This window comes from Taeniopygia guttata, chromosome 12 (genome assembly GCF_048771995.1).
Source record: "Taeniopygia guttata chromosome 12, bTaeGut7.mat, whole genome shotgun sequence".
Lineage (NCBI taxonomy): Eukaryota > Metazoa > Chordata > Aves > Passeriformes > Estrildidae > Taeniopygia > Taeniopygia guttata.
This window is the reverse complement of record NC_133037.1, coordinates 16,318,598-16,330,816: the sequence shown is the minus strand read 5'-3', so window position 1 is coordinate 16,330,816 and position 12,219 is coordinate 16,318,598. Positions and strand designations below refer to the sequence as shown.

General features: G+C 38.3%; 1 protein-coding gene across 8 annotated transcripts in view; it reads left to right on the top strand.

Annotated features, from left to right (window-relative positions):
• The window catches only part of DOCK3 (dedicator of cytokinesis 3), a 182,950-nt gene that overhangs the window by 9,923 nt on the left and 160,808 nt on the right, over window positions 1-12,219 (top strand). For all 8 annotated transcript variants that reach the window (XM_030282933.4, XM_030282932.4, XM_072935013.1 and 5 more), the window contains exon 2: window positions 8,964-9,047. In XM_030282933.4, coding sequence (XP_030138793.1) covers window positions 8,964-9,047 — 84 coding nt within the window. The remainder of the gene's footprint in view (window positions 1-8,963; window positions 9,048-12,219) is intronic.

Genomic DNA, 12,219 nt, shown 5'->3' with positions numbered 1-12,219 from the left:
CTCATGATTTTTGAGCCCAATCTCTATTTTTATCTTGGAGGGCAGGGGAAGGATGCTTGCAATCCTTTGCTTGCTACTGAATGATCACCTTTCTTCTCAGGCATCTGTTTCTTTTTTTGCAGGAATATTGTCCTGGTGCTGGTATGACTCAGTAGAAAGAGGCGGTGTTGCTAGGCAGCGGGTGAGCACTTTGCAGATGCCATGTGATGGCAGTAAGCTGCCTTGGAATAATCCATTGGTGGCAGTATTCCTGGCTGAGGTTCTGTACTGCACAAAGAAAGAAGCATCTCTGACAGGAGCAGATGCTGCCTAGCAACTGCCACTGCTCCCCGAGCAGCCTGAAATACCTTCACTTAATTGTACTGTAATTTTGGCAATACACAGAACCCAAAGTGTAATGCCTTGCTTTCATTTCTGAAGTACATTCTTCTTCATCAAGATTTGGCATAAAAGTTCATAAAGACCATTAATAAGGTCAAAAAATTTTTAGCCCTCTTCTAAATCATGTCTTTTGTTTAATCTGTACTCTTCGATTGTAATGTTTGGATGGCTTTTAATCAGCTTTTGATAATCTTTTTTGTGTGTGTGTATTACATTAGTGCCTGGCAATTCCAATCGGATTAGAGCCCTGTTCTGTGTCATGTGTACCAGTACACTCTGCAAAAAATGCCCCTTCCGCAAAAACTTCATGTTTTATTTTGGTTTTTAAGGTGTAATTGGATATATCCTCCCTTCCATATAGAAATTATTCATGTTGTCATCTTGCTTAAGCAGAGGAATGTTTTAGAGGTGCTGGACCTGGGGTCTGTTCCCGGTGTTCTTTCTGAACAGCTGAATGAGGCCTGGACTTGCAAATAAATCTGCAAGTCTCAGATTAATTTCTGGCAAATAATTGAAACCCTCACCCACAATTAATAATTTAAATACTTGGAAGGTGTATTGTGAGGGTGAAAACATTATTGTAGGTATTTGTAGAATAAAATGGAAATATTTTTCTTTTAATTTCCTCATGGTTCTGTTCCCTTGTCAAATATTATCAGACTATAACTGTGCAGTCTGTGAAGCTGCCAGGTTTAATCAAGCAGTTCCACAAAGGAAAAAATTAATCATATTGGCCTTTAACTTTGTTATAAAAATGTGAAAGGATTTTTTTATCATAAACTACATCTTGTTATTTTAAATTATTAAACCCACAATTTTCTATGTTCAAGAACTACTCCATTTTGCTGGGAAAAGGTTTGTGGTTCTGAAAGAGGCCCAGACTGGAAGGTATGGGGAAGTTTGGGAAATATTAATTCAGTGCTGCCTGTAGGCGTGGTTGTGAAACACGGTTGCCTCACAGAAAGGTAAAGCTAAATCTCGCCTCTCTCTTGTCCTCTGTGAGATAATTTGTGTCAGTGCTGGTTTTCCTGCCTGGTCATCCTGCCCTAGGCTGGGGACTGTTCCCTCTGCCATCCTTAAATGGAAAAAACTCCACATCTGCTCTTTTTGGAAAATACATTATTAAGCAAAGGTAGCTTCGAAAATTCTCAAAACACAAATACCATGGAGTAAAAGGTGTTGGTTCACTTGTTTAATACAATCCCTGGGAGTGTTGGTGACACAGGAGCCAAACAAGTGAATCCCCATGTCTGTGTGATGGAAGAGTCGTGTGGAGTTCTGGGCTGATGGGGCTGTTAAAAGTTGATGTGGTTCCACAACATTTGGGTAGCTCCACAGAAGAAAATGTATAGAAAATGCTATTAAGTACATATATAAAATTAATACAAATAAAAACCTTTTAGGAAGGCCTAGTCCACAGATGTCTCAAGTTGGAGGAAGACACATCCTTGCCCTGTTCTAATACCCTTCCTTCCCCTCCTTGTTTTAGCCTCTGTTAGGGAAAAGATATTGGATTTAGAGCCATCTTTGGTCTCACCTGGTGGCTCTTGGTTACATGGAACCTTTATTGTCATCTAGGTATTATAGGGAAGAAAATGAACTTTATCTTATTCAGTTCTTAAACCTAGCATATACTGTGTCATACTAGAGACTGTTATTAGCTGGATTAATTGGAAAAATTATTTTTGGGAAAGATACATGCAGATCACATTATTAGTTTGTCAGTTTGGAGTAATTACATTATTTTCTTAAATATTAAATACTAGATAATTTAATATTGATCTAGTATTTAATTAAATCTTTAATACTAATCAGTCTTAAGCTCAGGGACTGACTTGTGTTCTGTGTTAACTGGTGACAATGAGTAGTAGTTGAATACAAAATGCTGTATAAGGACTGTGAAATTTCAGGGTTTGTGTTTACCCTGAGAAAACACATACTCCAAATTCTTAGCTGGTGTGGTAGAGGTGTGAGTTTAAAACATGCTTATGTGTTATAAAGAATAAATTACCCATCAGAAAACTTGAGAACTTTGACGTTTGTAGCACAGAACACAATTCACTGTCTGCTCAGTGTGATTACCTGTCAAGGTATTTTGGGTAAGGAGCACTACAACTGCAGCTGTGCCTCTTCCCTGTGTTCTCCCTGCCATTCCTCCTGAAATGGGTTTAGTTTAAGGTCTACTGAGGATGGTCAGTGCATAATCTGAATAACTGCATGCAAGTGTGATACACTCAGTAATTTTTTATAAAAATTAAATTACATACTTTAATCTGAAACTCTTGTTCTGCAAGTGTCATCTAAACATATTGCATGCTACCAGAATTTTAATAAGGCAGATAATATTAACAATGAGTTGAGAACTGGAAAAAAATGCCATGAAGTCCAAGATCTATCTTTCGTAAATGGAGATGTGTTGAAAATTCACAAAATTACAATTCCCCCCCCACCCAGATTAACCCATAGAGTCCATTAAATCATGGCATTACCAACATCTTATGAGAAAGAAAAATCAAAATGTCATTTAGCATATTGGATCTGTTCCAGTGTTAATGATTTCTATTGTGGATGTGAAAACCTGGGAAATAAATAATAATTTTTTAAAAGCCCTATTTAATGATTTAGAGACACATAGTTTAGATCTGCAGAAGGAAAAAGAAACAATGTAAACATGGAAAGCTCTTGAACTGATTTTGTTTCTCAGCCCTCACTTAAATAAGTACTTTTGATTTTCATTATTGCATCTTGGACAGTGAGGAGGGAAAGGGCTCTGTTCCTTTATGAAAATAAACAAATTACTCATGAGCTGAACTGATATTATGTAGTGTAAATAGAACATTATACCAGATAAAAATATTTTTGTAGTCTTCAGTGAAATGTGTAGAAGTAGGTTAAAAAAATAAGTAAGTACATGAGAAGGCATATAGTCCTGTCAGTTCATTGCATAACTTTGAGTAAATGCTAAGAAAAAAAAGATGTTTTAAGGGAATGAGCAGCTGGATGTGTTGGGCTGGGTAGTTCTGGTGTTTCCCTGTTGTTGTCCTGGGTTTTCCCACCGTTGCTGTGACAAATGTGACACATTTCTATCACTGTGGTCATCAGGGCATTGACATCCATTTGAGAAGAGAAATGATCAGTGGCGGCATTGCAGCCCAGATGAGACTGGGTGGGGCGGTTGGGACGCAGGAACATGAATTGGAAAGAATTACAATAGCAAGATACATTTTAAAATATATCACCGCAAAAATGAAACCACAAAATGAAACAATGACACAGGTGAAATCTGACTCAGCATTTCTACGAGTTGTGCTCTCCTCTTTGGCATCCTGGTGTTCAGATGAGCTCCCTAAGCAGTCGCTGGCACGGGACAGCAGAACTCAGGCGGTGAGTCCGTGACAATCCCGGATTCCAGCGCCGTGCCGTGCCCGCTGTCCCTGGCTGCAGTCAGCGGTGCAGCTTTCCCCAGGCTCCGCTGCTGCCGGGGACACGGCCTTGCAGAGCCGAGGGCGGGACACAGCCATCGATTTGTCCTCTTGGCTTTGGGGCTCGAGTGATTATTTAATTGCTGTCACCCACAGTATCTCATGAGGAGTTTCACAGTTTGTGCACTGTGTGGAAAAGTACTTTAATTACGCTTTGAATTCTGCTGCTTCATTTGACACTGATCTGCATTTTGAACTGGAAGAGGTGAATAGCAACAGTTCCCTGTGCACTTTCTGTCAGTTATCCCCTCTCCACCCTTTCAGCCTTTCTGGTACAGAAGTCCCATCTTGGTTAACAATCATTCACATAAAAGTCCATAGTCAGTCCTTGCTATGTTCTCTCTCACTTCTTTCTACCTGTTCTTAAGCTGTACAGTTCTTTTTGACAAAGGAGAAAACTGGAACATGGGGTTTATTGGGAATTTTATGCAGTACCGTGGGTAATGGTGTCTTCCCTTTTTCCCCAAGACGATGTTCTGTGTGATGTGGGGTGGTCTCTGACAGTGGCTGAACACTGAGTTTTATGGTAAGGCCTCTGACATTCTGCTCAGTGCGGCAAGGGAGATAATGATTTTGTGTGTGAGGTGAGGACTGTTCATCCCTCATGGAATGCCACACAAGTGAACAGAACACTGCTCATCTGCCAGTTCTGCTTGTGGAGCTTGGGTCCATTTATAGCTCTTTATTACTCTGAATAGCCTGAGTGGCCTTATAAACTTTGTGGCTTCTCTAAACGATTAGCTTTTTTGGATTATTTAGGAATACTTGAAACAGGAAAGATTCCAACAGAGATCCCTTCAGAGCTTGCTGCTCAACCTGTCCTCACTAAGGGAAATGGCTCTTTTATTTCACATCACTTTGCTGATTATTTATCTATGCAAACTCCTTCCCACTTTATCACAGCCAAGTGCAGTTTTTTCAAGAGCTATTGACGGGGGCTGTTTGAGAACATAGTTTGTAAAACCTCTTGAATTGTATCAATTGGATCTTCTTTGTTTACATATCAAGGAGCTGCTTTAGGTGGAGCACAGGAGGAATCAGAGGTGCACAAAGATGCATTGGCTTAACAGGTCCTGGTTATCTTTTGAGGGTGACTTGCAGTGCAGCTGTTTATATTATACTGTGTCAGGGCCTATCTATGGGCAAGGAAAAATCTATCATCTCCTGGATCCTTGACTTTTGAAACCATTATTCCAAGGCCATCTGTTCTTATATGTTGTACCCCACAATTCCTTCATATTTTCTGGTCACTGAGGGTCACTGGCTGTGTGAACTGGTTTGTGCCTTTCTTACTGATAAATTCCAGAGGTGAAGAGGGAAGGATTTCCTTCACCATGGTCCAGTTTAAGTACCACAGATAAGGGACTTCAGTCTTGGAGATAATTCCTGTATCACATGGCATGTGGTGCTTTTTCAAAGCTTTCCTCTTTAGCAAATGTTAGCATTAACTGCTGGCTGAAATGACTTTGTGAGGGGAACTATGACCTCCTTATAGACCTGAATGATGGCAAGGGGCTTCCTATCTGAAAATGGATATTAAATATTTCAGCAGTGTGTCCTGGAATCCAAGAGGGATCTGTCAGACCTGTAAACTGGTGGGTAAAAGCTTTGCTTTGTGCCTGTTTTGATGATGTGTTGCTTGCATGTTCTGGTGACTGAGGACATGGATCTTGTAAGAAATTATGGAAGCTTATGGATTGATGGACAGTTTGTAGGTGATAATGTTGGGTAAAGAATTTCTCGGTGGAAAGGAAAGAAATCAGTTGTCAGAGTTCTTTCTGTAAATGGTTTTCTTCAGAATAATTGAATTACTCTATTTCTCATTTATATTTGTGATCATATTTTTCAAATAATGCTGCTAAGAACTGTGTACCTTAAATGGGACTTTATAAATAAGATTGTCTTCCATAATGCATATTTAGCTTAACAAATGAGTAACATCCATAACTTTTTTGGAAGTAACTGTTGTAATAATAAATTAGACTATAAAAGTGCCTTAAATTTCTGTGATTATGTCATAATTGGGTGTTGCTTTTACCATTCTCTTTTATTTCAGGAATGTTAAATTTTATTTTTGTTACACAGTTTAGCAAGACAGTTTGATCTATTGGGTCAGTTTATTTGGATTCTTTAATTTTTCCTGACCTTGATTTAGTGTGGCTCGAAAATAATTTACTCTTGAGATTTGGCTTCCACAGTTTCGATAATATCTATATTACTCTTCACTGATCCTACAGATTGATTATAAAAAATGTCAAACAGAAGAGACTAACATAATTTATTGATGATTAAAAAAGGAATTAGATTCTGTACTGTTGTATTGAGAATGAAGGGGGAGGGTGTTACGTTTGTATGAGGATTAGAATTACTTCCTGTAATACTAAAATATATTTAAGTCACCATTCCTGACCATATTTTTAAAAATTATTCTATCAGCAACTGAAAAAAAACCCTGTACTGTCTTTTCCTGGTACCTCTCCTTTAGCTTCTATTCCAAACTCGCCTGTATTATTACGTAATAGTCAGATATTTGATGGCCAAAGAACTGGTAATTTCTGTCCCAGCTCCGTCCTTGATTCAGTAGCTTTAATATAGTAAATAGTTGTCATAGGAAGTCAGCTGCTGTTTGTTAATTCAGAGCACATAATGCAGTGTTAACATGCAATAATACTTTTCAGAGTTACTTGTTGGGCTTGGCTGAGTAAGACCAGTAGAGTTGTTTTTCCTCCATGATTTAATTTTTCTATTGTCTACAGCCACTAACACACACGTCCCATGACTCGTGTCTCTGTCACAAGATCCATGGCATGTTCAGAAAAGATGAGAATGGTCTAGAAACGGGCTTTTAATATTAAATCATGCCTATATTAATTCTTAAAATTAAGAATGTATCTAAAATTACTCTCATAAATGAATATCTTGGTACTGTATTAACGCTTCTTTGGTTTTTTTTCTGGTGTTTTCGAAGGTACCTTTTTACCCAAGGTGTTTGAAATTCCCCTTATTGAGACATACGTGAAGTTTTTAGTGGCTTTGTTGGTTTGAACTAAAAAATCACATTTTAATACAGGACTTTGTGGTATTTTGCAAATCAACTTGTATGTTCATAATTCAGTAAAATTGCAAATTAGAAAAAAGAGAACATTTTCTGTATTTAAAGGATCCAGCTATCTAAAATACTGAAGGTACAAAAAATTAACCAAAATGAAAAAAAAAAGAAGGAAATGCCACTGGAGGTTTGATTATGTCCTGCCAGTTCATCATTTCAGTTGTCAGTGTTTCTGTACTTTGGGAGAGGCTTTAAGTAGTTTTTCTTTGGTTGAAATCCATATTTATGATTTCTTCATGGGTGAAGAATGGATGTGGAATGCTGATGAGCTTAGTTTTTGTTGGATTATGCTGTCTGCATTATTCCAGTCTGGAGCCAGTTGTTGTGTTTCTCCCGCCTCTGATGTAAACAAGAATTTAAAGCCTCATTTAACTGACTTCTGCTGGGCCATAAGAGCTGAGAGAGCAGTTTAGGTTTGCTGATGAAATTCTGAGTTTTTAACTCTTGGGATTAAATCCTGCATTGAATATCACTCTGGAAATGCAAGCATTTGATGCCATTTTGTTCCCTTCAGATTTTTTTTTCCAATTCTTTCTTGTATTGGCCTCATCTGGATGTTTGCCTGGTGGTTATAGCTTGTTCTTTGTTTCCCTTGCCCATTATGAAGTGTGTGCAAAGGGTTAAAATGCAGTTTTGTTTTGGTGGAAGTTCTGTCTCTCTGTTTCTCATTATTTCTTAGAAATTCAAGGTTCAAGAGACCTACCTTGTGGTACATGGTACAGATGGGACTCTTGGGTTCCATGTTGTTCTTCCCCTGGACTTCAGCCTGTTTGCTTCACGTGCAGTCAGAAGGGACTCATGGCTTTGGCATGGGAAGATCTTTAGGGAGGAGCTGGACTCAGCTGGTTGGAGCATGGTGCTGGGAACTCCAGGGCTGTGGGTTTGATCCCTCTATGATTCTCTTGAGTTGGACTCGGTGATCCTGGTGGGTCCCTTCCAACTCTGAATATTCTGTGAATTGTGCCTCCATCACTGGGAACATCTTGGCCACAGCTGGAGTGTTTGCATTCCGAGGGGAGTGAGTGTTCCCTTGAATTGGAGAAAAGGATGGTGCCCACTGGGGGTCACTGTCTCAACTCTGGAATTCCACTTGTAATGCTTGGGGGTGTGTGTGCAGGGTCTCCTGAGTGTGTGTTTACCTGGAGCAAGGTACTGGAGTGCCTGCATTAAATCTGTGCCTGGAGGAGTTTTTAATGCTGGGCCTGGGGGGAACTATGACCATACCGGCAATTCACCCTTTGTTCTGACATCTCATGTTTGAGGGAAATACCCATGTTCGTGTCCCTGTTGTACTTTGGTAAATGTAGCTGGAGAATATATCATTCTACACTCTGAATTCTAAAAACTTATTTTAAAAATCGAGTTTCATTTAATATTTTATTTATTGTATTAATATTTTCTGAGACATTAAGATGGGTTCTTATTTTCCCTGGTTAATGAAAATTAAAGATACCTGGAAAAGTAAGATGTGTTATCATGTTATATAGTGCTTATGAAAAGTACAGATTCTTATTCATTATTTTATATGTCTGCTTAAATATAATCTGTGGTATTATAGGATTTTTGTAGTCTATTAGATGCACAGATGATATTTGAAATAGAAAAATCATTGCTAGAGTTGATTTCCTGTTGTAATCTCTGCAATTTGGGCAGACTGTTCCATTGATGGGTTGTGGAGTAGAGTAAGAATTGTGAGACAAGGAAATCTTTGTATGCAATATAAATCACAGGATGCTGATTAAAGTGATTACAAGCCTTGCTTAATTAAAAAATCTTTTTAAAAGCTCAGCTTTTATTGTTGTATTGTTGAGCTTAATTTCTAATAAGGGTCAGAATAAACACACCTGATCAGGAAAAGTTGACAGGTTTTCTGGGCAGCTATGTAAGAGCTATTTTTATGCAGGGAGTGAGCTAAAGGGCTATGCTTAGAAGAAAATTCACACAAAGATCCAAGCCTCATATGTCTCTCTCTCTTTTTCCCCACCCTCCAGTGATATGCAGCTTCCGAGGAACTGTTCCGCAAGGCTTGGTCCTGGAACTAGGTGAAACTGTCCAGATCCTGGAGAAATGTGAAGGTAAGTGTGATGTCCAAGAGGGAACCCCATTTTCTATGTAAGAATATGCCAATATCTTAATCTAGTAGATTTTAATAAGTTCTTTGGAAATCATGATGCATCAAATCAAAGCACTTGAATAAAACCTACTCTGACCCACTTTCCATAGGAAAGGCTGAATGCTCCTGGCACTAATCCAGTCTGATAGGGGGTCAGTGTGTTTGAAGTTAACCATCTGTCCAGAAAATCTTGAACCCTGACCTGATTGTTGTGTTGTAACTGGGTCTTACACTGAATTTTCATCATGTAAAGTGTAGCATTAGTATCTTTTTTTGCTATATTTTCTCAGTGTTACTGTAATGCATTTCTATTAAGTGTATCAGATTAATTATTTAGAAACATCTGAACAGGTGAAAAATAGTAGTTATTAAATAGATTAGCAATATCGTAAAAAAATGTAAAAAATATGGGTTTAGGGGAGATTTTTTTGCATTTATCTTGATGTGTGTTTTTGTACCTAAAGCAAAATGCCATTGTAAATCTTATAGTTCTTATGTGGCTGGAGATGTCTGTGTGTGAATAAATCGAATGTCCTAATGCTCTGCTTTATGCACAATGAAGAATGTGATTGAAGTTGTATGTAAAAGGAGAATTATTCTTATCCTAATGTTCAAGCAAGTGTTGTAAAAGTGTCTGGTGAGAAGTAGGTTGACAAGATACAGTAAGAGTACATGTTTCACTGTAGTCTGAGGTGGAATAATGTAACCTTATTCCTGAAGTGTTGAACAAATTCAAAACCCAGATCCACAAATTTGAATTCCAAATCAACGTTCCACAAATTTGTAGATGTGGTTTTTTGTTTTTTCAGTTTCAAGTAATTTTTCATCTCCACTGTAATGTTGCTCCCCAGACCTATGCATGCTTGTCAGCAGGCTCTGCTTTGCCTCCCTCATGCCTAGAACTGTCTTTTGCTTTTGATGCTTTTTTCTTGTACTCAGGTGTTTGTTTTCCCACTGACTTAACTTGTCACAAAAAAAGTCACCTTCTCTATGCTAATTTTTCTAGTAATGTGCATTTGTAAAAATTCTGTTGAATGAGAGCTTTGCAGTGCAGTGGAGAAAATTACCCACAAAGAAGCTTTCTGTAAACAATCCCATGTTTTTTTAAAAACCACAAGTGCTATTATGGGCTAAGCTGTGCTCACACACTGAGGGCAGATTGTAATTATTCTACCAGGTCTTGAAAATTAGAACGTGGTGCAAGCTCAGGAAAAAAGTATTCCTTTGCTTAGGATGGGATAAATCTAAGGGAATTAAACAGTGTATGTTGCCGAAAGCTGTCATGGTATTTTACAACCATTTCTGAAAAAAATTTTAAAACTGGGAGATAAAAGCATGATCTCCCAGGAGCAGGTTTTTTATGGAAAAGCAAATGGATAATCCAACTTTTCTTTACAGTGTTAAAATAATTAGGCTTTGAGTATTTCCTTTGCTGGTGGTTTTAGGGATGATTCCTCAAGAGCAATTCATGCCAGTCTTCAAATTGCTGAGAAAGGAGATCCTCAGACAGGGTTTTCCTGGATGGAAGATGGTTTGTACAGAAGTTTTTTGGTTTTGTATTTTAAGCCCTCCATCCTGTCATTTTGGTTTAGGTGCCTTTACCATGGGCTTTGTGTATAAAAAGATTAATTTTGATAATAACATCTGGAACTCCCCACTATGAAACTCATCTGAATATTCAGATGGTCTGTGCTACAGCTCTTGCATGTGTGAATTATGCAAAAAAGCACACTAAATGTGCAAAGTAGGCTCTTAAAAGGGAAAAAAAAAACCAGTTGCTTTTTAAGCATTCTTGTCTAAGTGGTTGTTTAACAAGGTCCTCTACTTCTGCATTCTTTGCTGGGGATTCTTTTGTGTAGACAGACTGAATAAAATAATGTTAACCCACACAAAATAAGGGTCACTGCTGTGAGAGTCACAGGAGATCCATTGCTGTTTCAGCTTCACTTCTTGAATAGTTTATGTATAATTGTCTGCAGCAGGGATTTTTCTGTCTGGATTGAAAAGATTCACATACACAAAAACTTCTAGTGATGTGAGCTATGATTTCAGAGATTTGCCTGAAGAATTTGTCTCAGAGAATTCAAGGCTGACAAAGATTCAAAGAGTATCTATACTTCTGGATGTGCTTATTTTTAATCATAATAATTTACTGAATAACTGTATTTGTATTATAAAAGAGCAAGTGTTCTTCTGTAGTGATTGGTGTAAGAAGCAGTCCATGCTTTTAGAGCAATTGAATGAAAGAGAAGGTAATTTCCTATTTCAAGATTTTGAGTATCACTGCAGCTAAGTTTTATAGATATTTGCAGAGTAAAGAAACAAATGTAGGTACATACACCCACATACATGTATTTATGTTAATAAATACATACATGTATTTACATGTTAATAAATATAAATATAACTACCAAATGATAACATGTTAAAAAATTAAAATACTTAAAAATGGTTATCTATGTATTTTTTAAATGAAATAGAGTGAAATAGAGTAATCTTTTTTAGTTTGGATCTTGTTCCCATGCTTGAAATTTTGGATTTCCCCAGATTTGTGTGCCTGCCCCTCTGTGTGCCTTCATACCAGACCACAAATATCTAAATCACTGGTTTTTAACCCTTCCTAGGTCTGACAAAGGTCCCCCCCTCCACTGCCCACTATTCCAGTAAATAAAAGTCATGGACTTGGTACCTCTGCAGCTGCCAAGGGCTCCTCCCGTGTTTCCATCAAGCACACATCGTCTGCAAAGCACGAGGTCTTACCAGGGAGGTTTTGTAGTTACTGCTTTCACAAAGGACTCTCAGATCCTCCACTGGTCTCACTCAAAGATTAGAAATGTTCATCAAGGCACCACTTGGACCTGTGCTTGTCATTCACAGCTTTCCCCTCTCTGAGCCCCTCCACTGTGATCTTGGCACCGAGGGAGAGCTGAAACACCAGTGGAGCTCTCTGCTCTGCCTGCTGTGCCTAGGGGCATGAGTGTGGCACTGGAAATGCTGAAAGATGGAGTTTTCTTTTGTCAAGTGGCACAGTATGAGCACGTTCCTTGTTTGAAATATACATTTGGACTGTGCATTCTGAAGTGCACTCTGTCTTTCAAGTCACATGGCCATTGCCCTGCCACAGGCGGTGGCTG